General features: G+C 45.1%; 1 protein-coding gene across 7 annotated transcripts; it reads left to right on the forward strand.

The window, feature by feature from the left end:
• The first annotated feature begins 818 nt into the window (after positions 1-818).
• On the forward strand, positions 819-25,060 carry LOC122826331 (UPF0606 protein KIAA1549-like). 7 transcript variants are annotated; one of them, XM_044108047.1, is made up of 21 exons: positions 819-1,198; positions 2,133-2,335; positions 7,435-8,622; positions 8,700-8,782; positions 8,994-9,293; positions 9,364-9,550; positions 9,689-9,748; positions 9,839-9,990; positions 10,584-10,761; positions 10,852-11,036; positions 11,107-11,312; positions 11,561-11,688; positions 11,825-11,839; positions 13,379-13,587; positions 13,656-13,891; positions 14,265-14,388; positions 18,015-18,200; positions 18,314-18,366; positions 18,448-18,575; positions 19,539-19,693; positions 19,988-25,060. In XM_044108047.1, exons 2-21 carry the CDS (start codon positions 2,191-2,193, stop codon positions 20,210-20,212), a joined length of 4,143 nt encoding a protein of 1,380 aa, XP_043963982.1. In that variant the 5' UTR covers positions 819-1,198; positions 2,133-2,190; the 3' UTR covers positions 20,213-25,060. The 7 variants fall into 7 exon arrangements, with proteins under 7 accessions (XP_043963982.1, XP_043963981.1, XP_043963983.1 ...); XM_044108046.1 differs by having other exon boundaries at positions 13,379-13,575; positions 14,265-14,400; XM_044108049.1 differs by having other exon boundaries at positions 821-1,198; positions 13,466-13,587; positions 14,265-14,400.
• The last annotated feature ends 58 nt before the right edge of the window (positions 25,061-25,118 follow it).

Below are 25,118 nucleotides of genomic sequence, written 5' to 3' on the forward strand. Positions count from 1 at the left end.
AACAGGAAGTCCAGAAATCCACTTCCTCTTGTCCTCTATCACATCGTTTTCCTCGGTTTAAATCTTTCATTCCTATCAGGACGAAACGTTAAACCATTTCTAAAAACAGAATCAATAATCAAACTGTCAGGATCTTTAGACTTTATGTTTGATCGATTGTCTTGTGGTTTGCTTTAGTTCTTCTTTTAGATGACATCAGTCAGTTGTTAGTTATTTATTTTGTGGTTTGTTGGGTTAGATTTGATTGTTTCCTTTGTTGCTAATCAATCCATTTATTCCAGAATCACTGATTGACGCCTCTGGATTCTTCAGTCGCTGCCGTCTGGTTTCTGTTGAGGTTTGATTCTTTTCTCCATTAAACATTCATCAGGAAACGTCGCATCACTGGCAGGATGAAGAGAAGGAACCGCAGGTAATCAGGAATGATCAATATTCCATTGATTAGGGTTCAAAAGCAAATAGTCTGGATTTAAACACACTCAGGGTTTCAGCTGTTTTTCAGTTTTCTGGAAGTTTGTTCCAGATCTGTGGTGCATAGAAGCTGAATGCTGCTTCATGTTTGGTTCACTGTAAAACATTTGAGTCACATTTTGTTGTCTATTATCTTCTGTTCTTTAAGTCAAAGAAATTTAACAAATTTTAGATTCTGAGTCTGAAAGATAAACATACAGAAATAAAGAAAGTAGAACTAACCCTAGAACTAGGTGATGTAGAACTAGATGGTGTAGAACTGGGCGGGGTCTCTATCTTCCTGGTTCTAGTCAGAACTCCAGCAGCAGCGTTCTGGACCGGCTGTCGGTTCTGGCGGAACCAGGTATCAGACTAATAGTGAATGTTTCGACCAATCAGAGGCCTCTGCTAAGCGTCTATTTGGGTCGGTTCTGGAGAAATGGGTCACAGGGGAGACACAGCAAACCGCCCTTTTGGATCGGAACATCCTGAGGGGGTTCGGTTGGTACTGACGCTGGACGTGAGCTGAATCTGTCGGACCGACGCCAGCAGAACCGGGTCGGAGGGAGCAGGTGGATCTGCTAGAGGAGAGGAAGACTGCGGACCGAGAGGAGGAAGGAGAGATTCTGCAGGGACCTCCTCCTCTTCCTCCTCTTCCTCCTCTTCCTCTTCCTCCTCTTCCTCCTCTTCATTCACGGCGCGGAGTGGAGAGGCGTGACGCGCCCGAACCGCATCTCCAGGATGGCAGGTAGGTCCGGCTGCTGGTTGAGGTTTTAAAGCATGCTGTGGTGCTGATGGTTCGGTTCGGTTCGGATCCCTGGGGCTGATCTGCATCGCCGGAGCTCGGTGTCTTTAGGCGGCTGCAGCTGCGGCTCTGTGCCCGCTGCGGAGCCTTCAGCCTCGGATGCAGAAGGGAGGAGTCTCCGGTACCGGAACCGTCAGGAATCTGGACCCTGGTGTTCTGCAGTGACCGGATGGCTTCGATTGGGCTCATTACTGGGTCAATGTGAGAAGAGACCGGTCCGAACCAGGCCGCGCCGGACCGAACCGTCAGGAGGAGTGAGGAGCCGGGCCTCAGACTTCAGATACGGGCCGGTACCGAACCCTGATCCTGAACCTGAACCTTTCAGGTCCAAATTGATGAAAGTAAAAACCAGGAACTGCTTCATGACGAAACAACAAGAGAGCTAATGGATCTGTACCGGTCCAGAGAACCGAACCGGTCCGGAAACCGGTCCAGATTTTCAGAGAATGAAATTCTAGTTGGTTCGTTTGTAGTCTTTGATCCTTATGTTAACTTGACGCCTTTTGGGCCTTCAAAGAAGCAGAACCTTGGCCCGGTTCACCAGGTCCAGATACCCTCTCACTGGCCACTTTATTAGGCACACCTGGTTGGAGAAACTTCTGCTTGGACCTGATGACATCACAGCTGCTGCAGTTTCCATGGGCAACGTTGGTGTTGCCACTGGAACCTTTAGACGGTTCTGTTGCAGAGTCCAGGTTCAGTCGGGTCAGGGAGAGCAGAACCTCTGGGCCTTTTTCTCTGGAGGTCAGTGAAAGGTCAACAGGAAGCTGTAAGATTTGTAAACAGCCATAGCTTCGTCAGGAAAACCAGTTGTCGCTATGACAACGAGTCCTGTACTGAAGGCAGGTGAGTCAGGTGAGTGTCTCCTGCTGCCCAGGTCCTCCTGTCGGGCCCTGGGCTCCCAGCGTCGCCGTCGGACCGCCGGCCCTCTGAGGATGTCGGACCCTGTGATCCTGCTGGGCTTCAGGACCGGGACCGGAATGGACCCCAGAGCCGCGTCATGCAGACAAACGCTGGCTGTGATGTTTCTGGTGGCTGGCACACTGGTTTCCATGACGACCACAAGCTCACCTGCTGCAGGTAAGCTGCATTTCTTCCATCTGCTGCTAGTTGGTATCATGGCCTCCAGAAGCAGAATCTGGAATCTGTTTCTATTTCTGATTTTATCTTCATGTTGTCAATCCTCCCACATCACTGACTCACTCTGTCCACACACACACACACACACACACACACACACACACACACACACACGCACACACACACACACACACACACACTCTCAGTGAGTCATGTGACCTGAAAGGTGAATTTATTTTTCCAGCATTCAGAAACAAGCAGCTGCTGGAGCGACACATGAAAACAGCAAAGAAGAAAAAAAATTCTCAGATGTTAAAAAATGATCATAAAATGATTCATTAATAATCAATGTTTCAGTTATTATTAGTCAGTAGCAGCTGTAACTCAAGGGTTTTTTATTCTGGATTTAAAGGAACTCGGGGTTTCGGTTGTTTTACAGTTTTCTGGAAGTTTGTTCCAGATCTGTGGTGCATAGAAGCTGAAAGCTGTTTCTCTATGTTTGGTTCTGGTTCTGGATCCAGAGCAGGCCATGTGGTCCGTCTTCCTGGTTTTAGTCAGAACCACATCATGAACTACATCCACCAATCAGATCTATCTATCGATCGATGATCTATCTATCTTTTCTGCACGTGATTCTGCTGCATGGCGTTGCCATGGAAACAGGCCAGCTGAATGACAGCGAAGGCTGTGTGTGTTTAAAGGACGAGCGGAAGTAGATCGATCAGCGTCACTGAAAATCATCACAGCAAAAATGAGTTTTTGGTCATGAACATAAAAAAAATCATTAAAATAATCTGGATGTCCAGCAGGTCCACCTACATCCACCTACTGTAACTACAGTAAGTTTGTTGGGCTTTATTTGTGCATTTTGTACACACAAGGTTAATTCATGCACTGAAAGGAACTTTCTGCTTATTAATCATTTCACTCATCAAAATCTAAATTAATGTCCAGATATGGGGTCTATTGATGCTCCCCCAGTCTCACTTTCAACTTGTGCTTAAAGTGCACATTATAAACTACACCCCAGTTTTTAAATTGTGTTAATAGGCCAAGTAAAACCGGAGTTATGCTAAAATAAGTAAACCATATTTTTCCAAATGTTAGATAAATGTTAAAAACGAGCTTTTCTGGGAATGACAGGAAATGAGCTTCAAACACAAAAAACGAAACGCAACATCAGATTCTTCTGTTATTGGAAATCTGACATCTTCAACAAATAATTATGGGCTGTATTTTGTTGCTAAGAAACGAAGAGAAGTTGCTCAAGTTAGGGTGAAAGAAAAGCGGAAACGGAATAGCAACAAAAGCAGTGAGATCGCGAAAATTGATGCAAAGTTTGGATATCGGTGGAATCTCTAAGTAATTTGTTTCTAGCTTAGTGGTTTCTGTTCTATATGTAAGGACTATGTGAAGCATGAACACCCAGCATGCAGTGGGGCTCAGTTTTGAGCTGGACGTCGAAGAGAGGAAACCTGCAGTGAGGATTGTCATGATGACGATGGCGGATCGATCATTCTTATTAGTAACTGACAAAGAGCATCAGAGGCTGAGAGAAGCATGAAGGAGGGGAATGGTGGCGCTGCAGCTGCAAGGAGGCGATCACTGCGGGGTGATGCAGAGCCGCTCCCCCAGCAGCTAGTAGTAAACATCTTACAGCCACCGCTAACTCTGGGAGCCAAAGTTTTTCCTATAGTCCAGAAGACTTTTTGTAAAACCTTGTTCCCCCAAACAATTAAGATAAGATAAGATTTATTAGTCATTGTCATCAACAGATTACAACCAGATTGAGACCGTGCTTGATTTGAGTTAAAGTTCAGATTATATACACACACAATATAGATATACATACATAAAAAGATGAAGGAACAAACAACACAAAACAAGAAATAAATAAACATCAGAAGATTGTTGCAGAGCCTGGAGGTGTCACAGAGTGAACAGAGTTTACATTTTTAACAGAGTTAAGTGTCAAGAGCAGAAGTTCTTATGCCTTTAAATTTAGTGTCATGATTGTCATCAGGTAGAAATTGTTTTTAGGTGATTTGTCCTGGTTTTTATTGCTCTGTATCTCTTGCCTGATGGCAGCAGCTGGAAGAGACCATGTCCAGGGTGTGAAGAGTCATTTAAAATGTCCAGAACTTTCTTGCGGAGCCTGGAAGTGTAAATCTGTTCCATGGTGGGGAGGGGGCAGCCTATGGTTCTCTCTGCTGCCCTGACATCCCTCTGGAGCTCCTTCTTGTCTGAGGACGTGCTGCTGCCATACCAGACACACAGACTGTACGTGAGCACACTCTCTATGGAGCAGTGATAGAAGACCTGCAGCAGGTCTGGGGGGAGACAGTTCTTCTGGAGGATTCTCAGAAAGTTCAGTCTCTGCCGTGTCATCTGCAAACTTTATGATCTTGTTGCTGGTTGGAGACACGGTCATGAGTGTAGAGGGTGTAGAGAAGTGGGCTGAGCACAACCCTGTGGCGATCCGGTGTTCAGGCTCAGAGCAGTGGAGGTGTGGGGGTCCGGTCTGACCCTCTGGGATCGACCTGTTAGGAAGTCCAGGATCCAACTGCAGGTGGCTGATGGGAGCCCAACGTTTACTAGCTTGGACACCAGACGTTGGGTTAGGGTTAGGGTTAAATGCTGAGCTGAAGTCCACAAAGAGCATTCTGATGTAGCTCCCCTGCTTCTCTAAGTGGGTCAGAGCGGCATGAAGTGCTGTGGATACAGAGTCCTCTGTGGACCTCTTTGCTTTGTAGGCAAATTGGAGAGGGTTCAGCTCAGCAGGCAGGCAGGAGAGGATGTGACTCCACACCAGTCTCTCTAAGCACTTCATGATGATCGGTGTGAGTGCCACTGGACGGTAGTCGTTCAGGGTGTTGATGTTGGTTCTTTTGGGCAGGGGGACAATGGTAGAGGCCTTTAGGCAGAGAGGGACAGTGGCTTGAGACAAAGACTGGTTAAAAATGTTTGAAGATTCCAGCCAGTTGGTCTGCACAGTCCTTAAGGGTTAGGGTTAGGCTGATCGGTCCTGTCGGTGTGCTGTGTAGCCTGCTAGCTTGATCTCCGGTCCGGTATGGTTGGATTTAACCACGTCTATCAACAGGATGCAGCATTCCCGGATGAGGTTGTCAGTTGCAATCCACAGCTTCCATTCGTCCAGTTTGTTAACGAGAGACCTCACGTTGGAGAGAAAAATGCTTGGTAGCGGTGGTTTGTGTGGCTGTTTCCTGAGCCTCGGTCTTTTAGTTTACGATCTCTGCGTCGCCCGGTCGTAGATACTGGGATTATAATCCAGGGAGAGCCCGGTGTCCGTGCAATATCGACCGAAATGTTGTTGTGGACACGGAAAAGCTCATGTGACAGACGTCCCCCGATTGCTTGACCAATGGCCAGTAAATTTTGTCGGTTGTAAGTGTTTTTAACCAAACAGAATGGAAAAGACAAACTTTGAATAAAAAAAATGTGATAAATGTGGTTACACATTTTTTATCAGCTTGTTTTGACCTATGATGTTTTTTCAAAAATTGCATACAAACGATTGAGGAATTGCCTTCATTTTCATGCTAACAATGTTGTAAAACTGTGTTGTTTGCAATATTTTTTACATCAGTTTAAGAAATTTACAGTATATATTGTAATTCTAAATTATAAAAAACATTTTTTGTGAATATTGGACATTTTCACAGTGAAACAATTTTCATTTTTTCTAATCGGATTTTGTTTTTCTGTGACTCAAGGTCCAAAATGCAGCCACAGTATGTCCAAAAGTAAAAACTAAGTGTAAATTCATAAAGTTCAGATTATCCTGAAAACAACGATACCACATAATGTAATATTATATATAATATAATGGTTTCTATTAAAGTAAAAACAACCACACTAAAATCAGCTTCATTCCATCATCTGAGTGACAGAAAGTCAATCATTTCTGTCTGTGGATATTCAACCAGTTGGATCAAATCAACTCTCCCTTTTGACAGGAAGACATTCCCAACACAACCAGAACCAGAACCAGGCTGTGTACTGCAATGACTGGAGGTTCTGAACAACCAGACTCACCAAGCCAGGAGAACCTTCTATGAGAACAACAGTTATTACAATATTTTCAGATCAATGCACATTATTGTTTTACAAAATAAGATTTTGGAACCTTATGTGAGTTAAAGTCAAATATTACAACAACAACACTGTAAATCAGCCAATCACAGCAGAAAGTTCTGCTGTTGATTTATGGTAACTATTTACAGAATATTCAGAATATGCAACCATTACAATAAACAGGTAAAACTGAAATATGACAAACATATCTGAGCTTTCTGCAGGAATCAGCTGTGGAGCTAAACGTCAGCAAAGTGCTAACAGAGCAATAACTGCTATCATCAGAAACATTTATTGATCCAAACACAACAATAAAAGTTGACCTGCAACCATGAGACTGAGGAGGAGCGAGAAAACCTTCGGATGAGACGTTATGATCCACGACTCGCTTCCTGCTCTGGTGTCTAATGGCTGCACTGGTTCTGCCGCTTTGACCAGAAAGCAGAGAAATCTCCACTGAGCGGCTCGTCTCCATGCAGGCGGGTTCTGTGAATCACCAACCGACGGAACAGGCTGCTACTGATGGCGTGCGCCGGTGTTACGCTTGACAGGAACCAAGTGGACACCTGTAGCTGAAAGGTAGAAGAAGCAGGATGGAGAGCGTGACGGAACCAAGCAGTTAATTTGAAAAAGTCCAAAAAGGTGCCGAGGGGGACCAGCATGGCAGCCCAGTTAGTTGGTTGATCATCACTTAGTTTTAATGTTCTTCCCTTCAAGCTCTGGTGGTCGTAAAATGGTGGAAATAATGATTAAAGGAAGCGGTCTAGTCAAAGGCCATTTGAATGTTTTATAGCTGTTTTGTTCGGACGCTCAGAGAAAAACAATCATCCCCTTTAGACTTTAGCTCTCAGGTCTGCATGAGTCTAGCTAGCGCAGCGCAGGAACATTTCTGTGTATTAAAGGGTCGGAGGGTCAGGAAGTTTGTGGCCCTCGGAGACTTTCAGGGGCCCAACGAAAGGTTCAGGGGTCAGCTTCATCACATTCTCTTCTTTTACTCTCTACAGGTGTGTTGGATTTGAACAGGACAATGGGATCATCGTCACATCCATCATCACCATCACCCGCCCCCCCTGGAGGGGCCTCAGACTTTGGTTACCATGGTAACAGTGCTGGAGCCGGCTCAGCAGAGGACCAGGAAGCTGGGGCTCAGGGCATCCATCTACTGCTGAGACCTCCAGACCTGCTGGCCCCCAGTGTCCCCCCAGCACTGCCCCCACACAGCCAGCCAACCCTCGCCCCTCCGCCCCCCTGGGAGCGGGGCCCCTCCCTTGAGGAAGCATGGGGCTCTGGGGACTACCTGGAGACTTTGTCCTTCATGGTGCCTGACGGGGAGGAACTGGGCCTTGCCACGCCACTACCGAGCCACCCTTGGGACACGGACTCTGATGGGGACTGGGTCTCTTATGACACGGCCTTCCCGGCCCGTCCGACCCTCCCTCTGTTCTCCCGTCCCCCTGTCACCCCGTCCTCCACCCCTACTGTTCCTCTGCACACCCACACTGCCCATCTGGACGTTTTTTCCACATGGGATGAGGAATATGACCCGGAGGACATGATGCCTCTGGAACCGACGGAGGTGCTGCTGCCGGACATGAACAGTCTGGAGTACTACACCAACCTTCTGGCCCGGGAAAGGCAGAAGGAAAAGGAGAGGGAGAAGGAGGACCAGATACATGGTACCAAGTCCAGACCCTCCATTACTCCCACAACAACACAGACTCAACTTTCTCCTCTGACCCCAGCCCCAACCCTCAGTGGGCCTCCACCAGATCTAGAGCATAAACATCCCCCACGAGGAGTTTTCCCTCCCCTCACTCCCTCACCTGCTCTTACAAGTGAAAAGTCACCTACTCTACCAAGCACCTCCCAAACCCCTGCCACTCCTGCCCCACCTTCTCCAAAAACCAAAGAGCGTGGTCCAGGCCTCCCTCCTCGTCCCCCATCTAACACTACCAGCCAGGTGCCACCCCCTCCCCCCCTGGGACCACCGGTTCGGCCCGTAAAACCAGGAAGACCGTCAGTGATCACAGAAAAAACAGCAAAACCTCCAGCCATAACGACCACCACCCAGATTACCTCCATCAGCCTCACCAGAGGGCCCCCAGTTACCACACCCAAAGGGGCCCAGACTCCGCTCACCAGACAGTACCTGTGCAACGTCACCAAGCCTGAGCTGTACCTGGTCAGAGTGGGTAAGTCCCCCAGCCTGCATGTGACAGGAAGTGCTGCGTCTTTCTTCAGCCACATGATGAACCTGTTTGTTCTGCAGTGAGTTCTAAAGGCTCGTCGGCCGGGTTCAGTCATGTCCGCGATGTTCTGAGGAGAGAGTTCAACCGCTCAGTAGAGCTGCAGGTAATCACGTGAACCCATGTGCGATCTCTGGCTGCAGAGCTGGTTCCTTATTATAGGGAACTAGCTAACCAGCTGCATAAGTACAGTAAGTGCTATACTGATGCACTTACTGTATATAAGCTAAGCAACTCCAGCATGATTTCATCTGGAGGAGTTTGGTCGGCATTTTCTGAGTCCAGGACGAGTCAATTCTCTCTGCTCTGTTTTTCAGTTCCTGAGAACTCCATCCAGTTTTGCCTTTCGCGTCGTGTCTGGACCCATGATATTCACTGCCGTATCTGTCATCAACGCGCTCCGTCACTCACCGCGCAGTTCAGGCCCAATTCCTTCAGTTTCCCCTCTCTATACCATACCTGACCTCTGGTACCAGATCCACTCGGTGCTGCAGTTTGTTCCCACCCATGTTGACGTCAGAGTGTGCAACTTCAGTGAAAGGGTGGAGCGAGGGCTGATAATGGCTTATGCAGAGAGCAGAAGGAGGTCCCATGAGGCCGGAAACATCACCGTCCAGGTGAGTCTCACCTGTTCATTGACGCGCTGATATCAGGTCAGATAGTTACGTCTCTGACTTCCTCACACAGCTGCTGAACATCACAATGAGCAAAGGCTGGCCAGCAGTGGGGCAGAAGGTTCCTGTTGACATCACTTTTGCTGTACGAGATGGGAGGGGCTACTTGGCGGGGTCAGAGGTTAGCGAACACCTCAGGAAGCTCAGCTTGGTGGAGTTCAGCTTCTACGTTGGATTTCCTGCTCTGCAGATTGCAGAACGTACGTCAACACACAACTGAAGGTTGAACGTTCAGATCGCTGAGTAGTTCAGCCACACTTGAGTTTGAAAACAGTTCAAACTATGAAACACATGTAGTGTAACAAGTGTGAGTTGAATTTTACATGTTGTGTTCACAGCCTCCCACTACCCTGAGCTAAACATGTCCCACCACCTGCGTGACACCTGGGTCCGTACAGGTACAAACAGCCCAGCCCACCCTACAGAAGGTTTAAAAAGGTCAAACCTGCAGGTCTGAGAGTTTTTCTTGGTGCTCTGTGCTGTTTCAGTCCTGCTGGGTGTTCATGAGCAGCAGGTGGCTGAGAGGAGTTTCAAAGCTCGTCTGGAGCGACGACTGGCTGTGCTACTGGAGGAAGGACTGCAGGAGACCAGCAGGAGGCGCTGGAGAAGAGCAACCGCTGTGGGCAACAACAGTTTGCAGGTAAAACATAAAACATACAGTATTGGTCATGTGATCATTTGACTGACTTTTTTGTAAACTGTCTCAAAACAACGCTTGATGTGAGTCGGCGCTTTCTAATCAAACTGAAATGATCTGTTGCATTTCCTCTGCTTTACCTCCATCTGTCAGATTACTGTTGAATAAAGGACACTAGTGTGTGTGTATATATATATATATCTATATATCTATATAGATATATATATCTATATATCTATATAGATATATATATATATATATATATATATATAGATATATATATATATATACACATAAATATCTGCTTAAACTGAATTGAATGGAATTGCACCATCTGATTCTCCAGGGCTGCACTTGCTTCCTATGCAGCCTGAACTTTTGTGCAAAATGTACCCAGACACATTGAATACATTGATAATGTTAAGTTTTAAAACAAAATCAAAAACCATCTCTTTATTTGTTCTTCATTATGGTTCCTCATGATAAAACCAATGTCCAAAATATGCATTCAGATGCAGGACTTCCTGTATCTAAGCTGGAATCGGTTGGCTTGGAAATTCTGTCGGATGTAATAAATCCCAACGGTTGTGTGTCAGGTGGTGCGGATATCCAGGCTGTCTGGGCCAGAGCGCCCCCTGGAGGTGTTTTACTTCGTAGAGGGTCCAGGTGGGGAGAGGGTCCCGGCAGAGGTAACTGCAGCCACCATGAACCGCCTGGACCTTCAGAGGGCCGCCATTGTCCTTGGACACCGAGTCCAGAGGCCTCTGGCTCAACGTGAGTGAGAAGCTAAATCAGAGACAAATGTTCCAGGGCTTTTAATCTGAGGCATGAGGTCAGACTCCTCTGTTCCTGTCCTGTGTCCAGCTGTAGAGACTCTTTCTGTTCCTCCGGCTGAGACTCAGAGCAGCAGCATTTGGTTGATCGTGGGGGTGGTTGTCCCTGTTCTACTGGCTGTCTTCATTATTATCATTCTCTACTGGAAGCTTTGTGGGTCTGAGAAGCTCGAGTTTCAACCGGATGCCATCAACACCATCCAGCAGAGGCAGAAGGTATGAAATGGTAGATTTCCTCTGGTTGAGATGGGAACGAGTTCAAGTCTGACGCTGATGTCCTCTGCAGCTTCAAGCTCCTAGTGTCAAAGGCTTTGACTTTGCAAAGCTCCATCTTGGTCAGCACAGTAAAGACGACATCATGGTGATCCAGGAGACGGGTCCACTACCTGCCCCAATAAAAGAGGCCACGCCCTCCGACGGTGGAGACCTCAACACTCCCAAGTCCAAAGGATCATCCACTAAAGCAGCACGTCCAAGTCGCCGCAGGGGAAGGTCAGAGAACTCCTGTAAAACCTCTTTAAATACTTGAGTTTGCTAAACATTTCTGCTGCTTTGGTCACATGGAACAAACATTCAACTTGAAAATTATTCTCCTGCTGTCTGGATAGAAGATGTAGAAATGGCCCTGATATCTCAAAACGACTACAAGCCTTTTAGAAAGTCCGTCCGTCAACCTTTTTCCACCTATTTATTCAGTTTATGTTCAACCTGCTGCTGGACTGAGACAGTGTTCTCCTTAGGCTCAGCCCTTCAGACGGAGACTCGTTAGGAAGCGAGCAATCCAGCGGCAGGGAGTCGGCAGAGGAAAGCACCAGACCTGTGGCCACACCCAGTGAGGGCAAACACCACAGGAAGCCCCCTAAAAATGGTAGGACCTGGTGATGTCATCATGTAAACCTTGAGTAGGAAGGAGTGGGATATTAGGATAATGGGGAGCAGATCAACATATTGTAATTTGATCAATTTTCTTTACTTTTTTCTATTTATTGCACCTGTGAATGAAGGGAGGAGCAAAATAGGTAAGTTTAACCCTTTACTCATTGATGCCACTGTTACTGTTATTACTTGCCTCATCCCTCACATACAGCTTCAACTTGCTTATTCTGAAGTAGATGCAAAACGATGCTTTCAAAATCCAACCTGGAAAATAAGACATTTGGAAAGGCAGATCTTTGTCATTCCAGAAGGATCTGGTAATGATTTTAAGGAATCTGGGGGTATTTATGTTGAGGAAGGTGACTACTGGACTAGGAAACAGATGAGACTGAAACACTGAGTGTAGACAACTGAGAAGCAACCAGGAGACTAAGCAACTGGGTAAAACAACTAAAACACCCATCAAAAACTCCCAAAGATGAGCAGCATGTGACTTTGTTCAGCTCTTTAATTAAACACAAGTTAAACCGTAACATCCTGCACAGCTGAGTTTTCAAAAGTGATTTTGATTGTGTGGGATGACAGGAGGAGATGTGCAGCAACAATGTTGGGGGAATGCAAAACATCAACCGCTTCATCTTTTTTTCACTTGACCAACGTGAATCACGTGGGAATCAGCACATATTCCCTTATTCTCCTAGACTCTAGGGGGCAGTGTAGGGTAAGCATACAACACTACCAACATGTAGCAACATGTAGCAACCCATAAAGAGTGTACTGGTCTTTATGGGCAGAATGGTGTTGGCAATAATGGAAGTTATTCTAATAATGAATAAAATTGACTTTCTGTCTTTTATTAAAACTAAACAGATTCAGTTTTAAAATATTTCCTAAATTTTGTCCAACAAATAAATTTGATCTGGAAAATGTTGCTTCTTTTTTATGTTGCTATTGGGAGTTTGGAGCAGATTTTTTTATGGGTTTAGATTGTAAAACATTGTTATTTCTGTCTTAAGAAACAGCATTGGTGTTTGGACTGAACTGCAAAAACAAGGATTTTGAACTTCCCTTAAAATAAGTCGAGTTGGAAAATTCTATATTTTAGTTCTTAAAGCTGAACCCCAAGTTTTTATTTCATAGGTGGCTTCACTGCTTCATTTCACTGAATTACTTATTTTTACACAATTTTTTACGTTTTAGTTTCTATGTAATTAATGTGTTGTCAGACTCTAATATACGTGAATAGTTTGGTTATACTCGCTGTGGTTGTCACCATGTGGACTACTTTCACATTCAAATGAAAACATGAAAAGACATTTGGGTGTGACTCGGGTCGGGTCGGGTCGGGTCGGTTCCTCTGCAGACTCCACTCTTCTCCTCGTCTCGTACTGACAGATTTTTGTCCACCTCTTGCTGCCGACTGTCCCCATCGATCCTAATCCAACCAGACCGCAGCGATTTTAACCCTTCTCCCATTTGTCCAGGGAATGTTCTCTGACTTCTGTGAAACGACGAAGGCATCAGAGTATAAAATACTTGTAGATTTAGCTGCTCTGCTTGCTACCAGATGGTTGGTTGATGTGTGTGAAATAATAAAGATCTTTTTGACTCCTCCTGGGAGTCAGAGACTCCGTTTGGGTTTGAACAGCTTCCTGATCAGTCAGTTGTTCCTCTACCCCCAGCCGTCCCATCAGGCAGCGGTCCAGATGAACTTCTCTCCTCATCCTCCATCTTTGACCATGTTGACCGTCTCTCCCGTGGCTCTTCAGATGGAACCCGTCGCCAGGCCAACAAGGTGCAACTTATTGCCATGCAGCCGCGACCAAGTCCGCCTGCGGCACACGGCCCTCCGCGGCCAAGTCCCTCCCTCACTGAAAAGGTCAATACTGAGGTAGGTCAAGCACATAACCCACACGTTGCAATAAGTCATAATAAAGCACATTTGCTGTTGTCCAACAGGTGGCGCTAAGGCACAAGTCTGAGATCGAGCATCACAGGAACAAACTGCGCCAACGTGCAAAGAGGCGGGGCCAGTGTGAGTTTCCTTCCATGGACGACATCATGGATGCTTTCGGAGACGGGCCGGTTCAGAGCGAAGCGGCTCAGCGGCTCTACAGCTCCGCCCACGACCACATGGACTGCATCCTTCAGGCCGAGGGAGCCTCACCCCTGACCCCCGCCGACTCCAGAAAAAGGTCAGGGTTGGCCAACGACGTCCGAGCTGAGAAGTTTGAACTGGGATAAATCTGTTATCTCTGTTTGTTGAAAATAATAAAATGATCTGGTTACTTTAAGAAATAAATGTTGTAAATGGTAAAATCAACTCAAACACACGTTACCTGTTTAACTTCAGGTTCTGCTTTCTTTACCTTTAGTAGTTTCTGATGATTTGGACCCTGAGGAGCTTAAATCTAACTTCGCTGAATCTGTTTTCATGCTTCTCTACACTAAAGTTTCACTTCTTGTCTCAAAGGAAATAATCAAAGCAACACTTGATAACTTAAAGGTAGATAATCCAGTGTAGCTCAAAGCTGAATCAGATCCTTTTTGTGTGTTTTTTCCCTCCAGAGGGAGGCGCTCTCCTCGGGGCCGCAGGCCTCATCAAGGACCCGGAAGTCTTCCAGATACAGACAGAGATCGGCTGCTCACAGACCAGAGCGCCACCTACAGGAAGTACCCCGGACTCAACAATGTAGCGTACATGGTGGGACAAACCAAAGTTAACCATAAATCAGTCCACTGTGGGAAATATTGGAGCAGCACAGTTTTGGGAAATGCTTTTAATCATTTGCTATGGAGCTGGAAGTGAGTTGGTAAAATGGGTCAACAGTCGTGCCATTAATCAGAAAACATCAGTCAAGCAGAACTGGACCAATCACAATGAGAGAGGGATGTTCTGAATAGGTCTTCATTAGTGGGCGGGCTCTGTCAGATTGGAGGTTAACTTCCTTCCATCCATCCACCCATTTCCTGTTCACCCTTGTCCCTAATGGGGTCAGGAGGGTTGCTGGTTCCTCTCCAGCTACGTTCTGGGCGAGAGGCGGGGTCACCTGGACAGGTCGCCAGTCTGTCGCAGGGGGTTAACTTCCTGTCACTGAAATTAAAAATTGTTCAGAGTGAAGCTCTCTGTTCCTCGCCTGGCCACAATGTCACCTGGAGGAGGAGAGTCAAGCCAGCGTAGTGATGGATAATAATATGTACATCATGCCAAGTTCATGTTCTGGTTCTGGTGTTTTACACCACAGATGTACGGCTTGCAGCTCATCCCTCTCCAAGAGATGGCAGAACTTCTGACCAATCAGTCGTTCCTCTGTTCCTCGGTCCCATCAGGCACCGATTAACTTCTCTCCTCATCCTCCATCTTTGACCATGTTGACCGCGGTTAAATTAAACGCAGCTGTCTGATGTCTGCTGGTCCACTGCAGTGGTTGAGATGTTTGAAGTTTGCGAGGTCCGGCCCACATTGACGTAAATCACAGACCAATTAAGACATGCAGTCTGTTGCCACTCAAATCGTTGGCACACAATACCCAGCTTGGCAGGACAACCACTTCCCCTGGGGTGGTTATAAAATGAGGTGGTTATGAAACTGTGCAGAGTACATTAATCTGGATTTTTTAAAATTAAATTTTGACATTCTCAGTGACCTAACCTTCACACCAAAGAGAAGAGTTGGTTTGGAATATTTGTATTCTGACATTTGGCCGACTTTTATCACATTGTGCCAGTGGGGCTCAGCAATGCCCCCTATCTGTGTGGCATGGTACTTTCTGCCTCACCCTGCACATTCTCACTGCAGCGACGTGACTGGTTAGTTATTAAATATATCAGACACACTGGAACATCAACAAGTGTGATCAAACATGAATGTAAAGAGAGACACCAATAAGCATGCACCAACTTTATGTCTCTGTGTGTCACAGCGCCCCTAGAGGAGAGATAGAGTACTGCCTCGCCTCATACTTCTTCCATGTATTTGAACAGGCAGTGCGTAAATTTGGAAATTTTTATCCTAAAATTGCTGAATCTCTAATCTTACAGAAAATAAAATTATAGATAAATGCACAAAATAATTTTCTGTCATTGCTATAACCAATCTTACTTAAGATAAGATCATTTTAATTAGTCTCCCATGGGAGAGTTGGATCAAAACTGCAATACAACAATAAAATAAATAAATACATAAAAACAAAAATACATAAAAGCACAAATATCAGATGGGCAGTACCATATCCACTCACATACAATACATAGAGACGCTGGTGAACCTTTGCACATACATTTGTGTCATGCTCCAGCTGAGGTCAACATCTATGAACAAACCTAAATATTTAAAAGTTGTCACCTGTTTGATGGAGCAGCCATGATGGCTATGGGACTCCAGTCACTTATTGATTGAGAACCAGTTTTGTTTATCTGTAGCTGATGAGAGTCGCACCATAGAACAAACTTATCTACAGCAGCTTTATGACTGTCGGGATTTTCTGTAAAAGACTCGGAATAACAGCATCATCTGAAAATGCGATTATGAACTGATTGGGTTGAGAACTGACACATTCATTTGTGTACAAAATAAAAATGTAAAGAGAACTAATGCAACCTTGGAGCTCCTGTGCTACTTAACTTAGAATCAGAGAGAGATGAATTGTATTTTACTTGCTGAGATCTTTTTGATAAAAAGAATAACACCACTTAGTTAAAAAAGGGTTAACCTTCAACTGTACCAGTTTCCTGAGAAGAATGTTTACATGAATGGAATTAAAAGCTGAAATAAAACCGACAAAAAGAAGTCTGGCATATGCTGCAGAGTTCTCCAGATGCTTTAGTGCATCAGTGTCAAGATAGCATCACTGGTACTACGTCTCCTAGGGTAAGCAAATTGAAAGGGATCCAGAAATAGCTGCACTTCCACTTGTAGTAGCTCCAACATGAGTTTCTCAAATGATTTAATTACAATAGAAGTGAGCGCTGCCGGGAGATAATCATTATCAGTCTGTGGACAGGCAATCTTTGGAACTGGAATGATAATTGATTTCTTCCAAATATTTGGCACCAAATGAGTGTTTGCAGAACTTTGCAGAGGAACTTTCTCCAATTCGGCTTGAACCTTTTCAGATCTCTATAAAGTTCTTAAGAAGGAACGCAGACATATTGTCTGGGCCAGTTGCTTTCTGTGTATTTAAACACTTAAAGACCCTAAGTACTGACTGTAAATCGATTACAGTTCTGCTCTCAGCTCCATAATTTACATTCTGTAATATTTGCCAACACTCCTTATAATCATCAGTTTCAAACCGTAAATAAAAACTGTTAAGTCGTTTGCTTTGGCGTTCTCATTTACTGCAGCCAGGGCCTTGGAAGCCATGTTGGTCAGGGCTCCGATAGTCAGACAGTCGACCTTCCAGCTGCTCCTCTTGCTGCCGCCCTGCTGTTCTCAGCATCTGGTTGAGACCTTTTGTGCTGCTCTGACACCTTGTCTCCTACCTAAAGGCTGATTGTTTCCTGCCAATGCACTCCCTTATTTCTTTTGTTATACATAGTTTGTTATTTTAATACCTGTCTACTGTCTTCTGGGGTGTAATAGAGTCCACACAGAAGGAGATGTAGGCAGTGACTGCCTCAGTAATACGGTTGAGATTTGCATCCAAGACAAATATTTCTCAGTTTGTATTAAGGAAGCAACATTTTTTCCTGGGAGCACAGCTTCACCTGGAGGAGCTCAGGGTTATTTGACTTAAAAACAGGCCGATATGGAGGGAGTAAATGAACCACATTTTGATCTGAATTGCCACGAGGTGGTCTAACTCTAGCTGAGTATGCATCTTTAATATTGCCATAGCATTTATCTAGGATGTTAGAGTTCCTTGTACTGCACTTCACGTACTGGAAAAAGCCAGGTAGAAACTTGTTTAAACTGTAATGGTTAAAATCTCCAAGGATGAACATCGGAGCATCCGGCTTATTCTGAAGATGGTGATGGACGCAGTACGAGATTTGAATCGCTGCTCTTGTTGCGTTAGCATTGGGAAGTACTTAAACTACACACACAAAGATGTTGGTAAACTCTCTTGGGAGGAAGTATGGCTACAGAGTGACACGTAGGGGTTGCATACTCTGTCTCTGTTTGTTAGGCTGATGGTCATTATGTTACGGTGGTTGGTATGGTTACCACAGTTCAGCTGAGGGTTGGTCTGATGTCGCTCTGATGGGGTCTTTGTGATATGATCAAATTTGACTTACCTGCCCGATTCAGATTCCCTGCTGGGTCCGTTAAGAACCACCACAGCTGAACATCTTCTCTGATGTGTTTCCTGGCAGTCGGACCCTGACCTGCCCCCAGACCATGGCAGTCCCTCCCCTACTGATGAGGTCTTTGACTCAGCCCCAGCTCCACCTCCTTACATGCCCCCCCAGCCTTCTATTGAGGAAGCCCGGCAGCAGATGCACTCCCTGCTGGATGATGCCTTCGCCTTGGTATCACCGTCTTCACAGGCCAGCGGTGTGGTGAGTGAGCCGGGCGATCGCCCTGCAGCCCCTCAACTCCAACAATTTATTTTCCACACTGAGATCAAATACGTTATTTATGCACTGTGAAATGTTTCTACTATTGTCCGCAGAGATATGCGGAGTTGGGAGTGTCCCCCACATCCATCCAGGGTCTGCTGCAGAGGTCAGCTTCCTCTGGACACTTAGAAACACGCCCAAGTCTGCAGACTGAAGGATTAACCCAGTGTGTCTGTGTCCCAATCAGGCAGGGCCTGGGCTCAGGAGGATATGTTTCTACAGGAGAACAACTGCAGGAGTCAGTGTACTCCAACAGGGGGAAGTATGAAGACCCTCCTTCATCCTCTAGACCCCGACCTGTAGGGGGCAGTACAGGTACAATGAGCAAACACCCAGTCTTCTGCTCTTTGAGACCACTCTGCAGACAGAAAAGAGTCACCACACTCCTGCTCTCAGCCCCACCAACAAATTGGTGACCCAGTAATACTCTTAAGCCCCTATAATCTTGGGCATGCTGTATGCACTCCGTGAGCTGCGCGGACTCCGTGCATACTGTCCTCGGATGGTTGAGACTTTATATTCAAGCGTACTGATTGCCTAAAATTGTCTTGAGACACATTTCTTTATTTACCATAATCCTAGTGGATACTAGCAAGTTTGATGAGCTAGTTGGGTGCCTAGCTTTGTTTCTTCTCCTTCTGGGAAGCCTCACCTGTCAGTGCAGGACAGAGAATGGTTGCCACATGTCGATTCATCCTGCAAAGTCAGAGAGGCGCTGCTGAGTCAGCTGAGTCTCCTGCTGCTCTTTGGGGCAGAAAATCTCTTAATACAACTGTAATCAAACAGGATCCATCCATAATAAACTTAGTTTATTATGTTCCACAAGTTCCAGGATAATTTGTGCAGCTATCCAAAATGAGCACATACCCAATCATCAGTGCCATTGTTTGAAAAAAAAAAAAAAAAGGCGCACTTAAATTATCGGAGGACCTCTCTGCTCCGCTTTCTGTATAATACAGCAAGTCAATATTTGTGTAAATATAGCTAATAAAGCCTGTTGCTGTGAAGCCTTTTTGCTTGCGTTTCTGTGACATCACCTCATCATGTTGACTTTAATCATGTTAATGTCGACTTTAAAATAATACGAAGTGATGTAAACCCTACTCTCAACCTCATCAAACTGGTTTTCATGAGGCACCGAGCTGCCGTTAACCATATTTCCACCGGGTAGCCGTCAGAAAAACGGATCTTTGCGCGGACATGTCCGGCGGACTGAAGTACACCCGAGTATGTGTGGGCCTTTATTGTCTTGTCTGTGTGTTTTCTGTAACCCTCCAGGGGCACAGCTTCACCATCTGACTCAGGTGGGTTTGTCCAGTCAGATCGGTGCGTACCCTGGAGTGGGTCGCAGCATGTCTGGACCCACTGGCTCCAGCTGGCACCAGCAGCACTCAGACCAGGACCTATCCAGACCTGGAGGTAGCAGAGAGAGTGTAAGTCATGAAACAGATGAGATCCAGACCATACAGAACAGTTCTATTGGTTAACTGACTCTGACAGGAACCTTTGGGGTACAAGAGTGTGTATCAAGTTTAGTTCTAACCTACCAGTGATGTTACTGACAACAGACTTGTGTTATTGTACCTCAGCCAGTCAGCCTTGTGGTTCCTTTTCAAAGTGCTTCATAAATGAAGTCCAATGGGATGCTAAAGATGCTCTGAACGTCGTTCTGATCTACACGCTCGCCCCATTTGCTGTGAATTAACTCATCCTTGTATTTTCTCCAGGTGCTGTCGTTCCCTGAGTTCTCCTCTTCATCTGTTTTTCAAATGCCCAGCTCTTCGTTACGGGACCCATCGGCTCCACCCCTCCTCTTAACCTCGCCCACCCCAGAATATCCACCAGAGGATGCCTCTCCATCTGCCCACACATCCGCCTCTCTCATCAAGGCGATCAGGGAGGAGCTGCGACGGCTGGCCCAGAAACAGGCAGTAGTGACCAGCTACCCTTAACTGACCTGCACCTTTTTAGATCAGGAGTCACAGTCGCTGTTCCACTAGTTGGTTAAGCTTCTTGAACTGTGCCGCTAAACATAAAATACCCCTGATCCAAATGGCAGCGACTCCTGACAACCACCAGGACTTGACAGGGTTTTGTCTTTTTATTTGTCTTTCCACTACCCTTTTGCCCTGAGTTCATCGCCCAGATTCACATTTCCACTAAAGTGCTTCCTGGAGTAGATCACTGAGGATCGGCCGACCTGGACTTCTACACTGAATCATCCTTTTTGAACTTCTGGAATAACAACACAGCCCCCAACCATGAGATGAGAGGTCCCTCTGGAGTTGTGAAGTTGATGGCCTTTTGTGGTCTAGTCATCTACCTTCAACTCTAGGAGCTCATCCCTCTTGGCCTTGTGAAGTGGATAAAACCTGTTGGAGTTCTGAAGCAGAAACATTGCGATTGGTTTGATTTTGAACTTGGATTGTACTTCTCAATTTCTGAAGTTATCTTAGTCGGAGAGTTTTCGATTGGTCTTTAGTGAATTAGTCACACATCCTGCTCTTTTGGTTCAAACAATATTGTTGACCTTGCAGAGTGAATGTCTCTAGGAGTTGTACAGCAAACTGTTGTCTTTGAGTTCCTGCTGTAAAAGGGCCCTTTAGACCTTTGGCCATTGCTCCTTACTAGAGTTATGAAGGCTGGGATGACCCATCAGTCCTTGTTGAGGTAATTCTTCCCATGAAGAAAACTTCTGAACCCTTGTAGACCTGATGATGGGTCTTATGGTTCTACAGCAGATTATCACTTCAGGATTAAACTGACCTTCTGAATAATCTGGTGTGGGTTCCCCCTTTTAGAGTTTTAAAGATGTTGCTCCAGTGTTTTCTAGTTCAGTCACAATTCTTACGTGGACTTTATTCAACCTTCTTAGCCTTCTGAGATAAATGGGAAACTGAAAATCTACAGCAGATCATTGTTTCCAGGGTGATTAGGCCGTTGGTAATCTAGAGGGAACATGTGAAGCTCACTGTCCTTCCACAACCTTTGGGCATTTGGTGTATTGTTCCTTCTGAAGTTCTGAAGTGGGAAATCTTTCTGGATTCCCTGTGGTGCTAATTGTCAGCCTCATTCCATTTAAACATTGACCACATACTGCCTTCCATGATCCATCAGCCACGGTGATCATGTATGCATCTACCAACCATACAGAAAATATATTTGCACTGTTTATAGCAGGAGGTGCAGCAAAGTTCTGACAGCATGACAAACTATTAGAAAAAATACACACACACACAAATACACCCATATATATGTGTGTGTATGTGTGTGTGCTCATATAAAGGTATATAAATTAAATTCTTAGAAATAGAATCCCAATGAGCACAATATTAATGTGAGAGTTTCTATTGGAGTATTGAGATGTTCTGTATTTTTTATTGCTTATATATGAAATTATGCTTTAAACGCTTTATTTAAATCAAAAAAAGACCAAACTACTGTTCCATGGTTGTAAACTCTTGTGTTTGAGCTTGCTGTAGATTCTGAGACCGTTTGTTGCGCTGCATCGCTGCTGGCTTGTGTGTTTGTGTATCAGTGGTAAAAAAAAGAAAAAAAAAGAAAGAAATTGCAGCAAAAGCATCACTTCTCCAGCTTTTTGTGATTTATCTGTTGCTCCCATTTGTTTTCTGTGGACACTGAAGACGGCACTAATATTATGTCTTGATATTCTTTTTGTGCTGCAGCTGCTTCTCAATGAACAGTTTGATGCTGCACACAAGAAGAACAGCCATGAAAAGAATGATTCCTCTTTTCAGTGACGGTCCTGTGAGTTCTGGTGCTGAAGGTGTGTTTCTGCTGTGAACAGCCTGAACTTCCCCTGGTCTCATTTTCCCCATCTCTGGTTTGTGGCATTTCCAGTAAAGTCTAAGACACAGAACCAATTTCTTAAAGGAAGTCTGTTAATATCTTTAACTTCATCACAGTTTAATAGAGATTACAGAGTCAAATGGAAGTAAAGTTACGCCAAGCTCAGAGGAAGATAACCCTAACCCCTGACCCCTAACCCCTGACCCCTGACCCCTAACCCCTGACCCTCTCATTTATGACAGACAGGAAGCATCAGCACAACTTGACCTTTAATACTTGAACTTTGCTGATGAAACATCTTCCTGTTTCCGTCTGCCTCGCCTCTCAGTGTGCTAAAAACCGCTATGTAGGTTTGAATTATTATTAATGTTATTATTATTATTATTATCTAAATTTACCTTGGAATGTGAATGTTTTCAAAAGATCAGAGAAAAATAGGAAAATCAACTAATCTATAAAATTGAGAAGATCAATTGTCTGACTGATGGTGTACACAGGTAGAAATCAATACTGGAAACATTTAAATACTCCGAAATGTTTTGGGTTCAATCCAAACTAAAGTGTAATTTCCAACATTTCTCACTATCGCCCTCCCATGGCCATTTTAGAGAGCATCATTTCTGCCCTAAAGCTTCAATTTGACTCTGATTCCTAAGTTTCTTTTCCGTTTCTCATCTCCAAAAAAGAGAGGAGAAACGTCACCAACCTGAGCTGTTGGGGAAGTTTAGTTTCCATGGAATTTGGTGGAACTTTTCATATTTTGGGAGCATAATCGCCGAAACAGAATTATCAGCAACAGACCCAAACATTTAGCATCTGAACGACACCCAAGCAGTTTCATAGGGTTTCCCATGAAACTGCAGCAGCAGGAAATGTCCAGACTGAACTCGGCGGTGGTGGGAGCTTAAGTTACAGGGGAAAGTTTTTCTAAACACAGCTGAAAAGGACCCAGTGACAAAAGCATGAGAAGAGCTGCTCTGGTCCAAACACACCTTGGTTCAAAGTCAGGCTGATGGTGGTTTACTGGTTTCTGCTCAGGTCAGTCAAAGAGCTGCGTTTGTCTCGCTGGCAGCTTCTTTAACAGCAACATGTAACCGTAACCAAGGTTACACTAATATGACACAAGCTCTACTTTGTTCAGTCAGCTTGTTGACTGGTGTTTGGACAACTCTGTCCACACGGCAATAGAAGGATAAGGTCCTTTTACATTTCAAAATGCGAGTCAAGCTGAACGTTTGCATATTTCCATCAGATCCTAGAATTCCTCCTGAGGTCTAGAGCTGAAATCTTGAACGTTAGAGGAGAAAAAAGATCCTGTGTTGTCCTGTTAGGATAAACCAGCTGAATCAAAGAGTCCATTCCTCATTTAACTGAACTACAATAAGAGATTTCTCTGTTGGGTTAGTGTTGCACTTTCTGCAGTTGGGACGCTTCATGTTCTGGTTCCTTCAAAGTTCATGTGACTCCAACAATCAAACCTGAGGCGCAGGCCATTATTAGTTTATTTCCTGTTTGCAGCAGCTTTAGTGGAAGTCTGCACACATCTAGATGAAACCTTGCTGGAGTTGAAGTGCAGTTTTGGCCAAGCTTCTTCTTCTTCTGTCCCATGGTGTCCACCAGCCCAACTTGTCCTGATGCTTTGATTCAGCCGTTACCAGACGGCTGCGTCTCTCTGTTGCTTTCTGGTTTGTTTGTGTTTCCACATGAGCTTCTGCTTTTCTGGGCATGTTCCTCCATGTCAAGGCTTTAGCTGTTTTTGATGTCCCCAATAATGTTCAGCATGCTGCTAAAATATGTAAAAGTCCAAACAGTGAAGAGTTGTTTCACGTCTAGGTCAGTGAGCAGTGATTAATGTCTTCGCTCATTATTATCAGCTTTCTTTTTACATTTCCAAATGATATTTTTTAATCTAAAAGAAGATGGTTCTAGTAAATAGTGTATAAATGAAAGTGGATATGATGTTGAATAGAAATATATATATAAAAATATTTTATCTGTGATTGCTAAATGGACTGGAAGATCAGCTGGGCCTGGTGCCAACTCATCCTTCATGGACCAACTGCAGAATGCTACTGGTTTGGAACTCTCTGATTGGACAATGCACCTGGCCACGCCCACTGCATCACATGGTGCTATTTCACAGACTCCAGGTTGATCTGAAAGTTATCAGATCACATCATGAAAAGGACAAAAGTCCTGCAGATGCTCCAGTCTGCAGGTTCCTCCCGAATGTTTCCAGCCAACAGTCACAAGGTGGATGTTCATCCATGACAAACTGCGGATCCAGGAGACGGTTTTTGATGCTCGCAGGTCACAGAAGGTCCTTCACTAAACAAAGTGTCCAAATATATTCTGTTTGGGGTTTTGTGATTCTCACATCTCCTTCGTCTCATTGGACCTAATAATGTACAGTATCATTTTTACCTGAACTACGTAGATTTTTGGACCAACTGACTCACCGTTCTAGTGCAAAACTTTGTATTGTAGATCTACTTGTTACGATCAGGCAGTAGCTGGACCGTCCTCATGGTCTCCAGGCTGCCAAGTGAACCATGAGTTGGTTGTAATGGAACCCTTAAAGTCAAAGGTGAAGTTGGGTCCAACGAGACCCAGAATGGGAGCCAAAGACCTGTGGTCACACAGGATGGGTTCATCCAAACTAATTCTGGGTCCGAACCCTTGGCCTTTGACCCCACTCAGAGAAATTAAGAATCTCTGGTCCTCAGTGAAAACTGCAGTTTTGTCATGAAGGAACATCCACTCAGCTGTTGCTCTGAGCTCAACCACATTCCTGTTTGTTCTTCAGAACCCGACAGCCTGCCCTGACCCGGTGAGTCCAGCTGAGACCTGAAGCGGGACTCGTGGTCCGGGCCGGGTCTCAGGGTCTCATGGCGAGCCTCGCCTCCCAGACGCTCTGTGAGCTTCGTAATCTGGTGTTTCAAGTCCGACTGATTGTGTTAACAGACATTAAAGAGACATTCAGAGTCAAACCTGTTGTTGTCATTTCTGAACATTTTCTGCTTTTATTCACTTTTATTCACTTATTCA

Source organism: Gambusia affinis, linkage group LG23 (genome assembly GCF_019740435.1).
Source record: "Gambusia affinis linkage group LG23, SWU_Gaff_1.0, whole genome shotgun sequence".
Lineage (NCBI taxonomy): Eukaryota > Metazoa > Chordata > Actinopteri > Cyprinodontiformes > Poeciliidae > Gambusia > Gambusia affinis.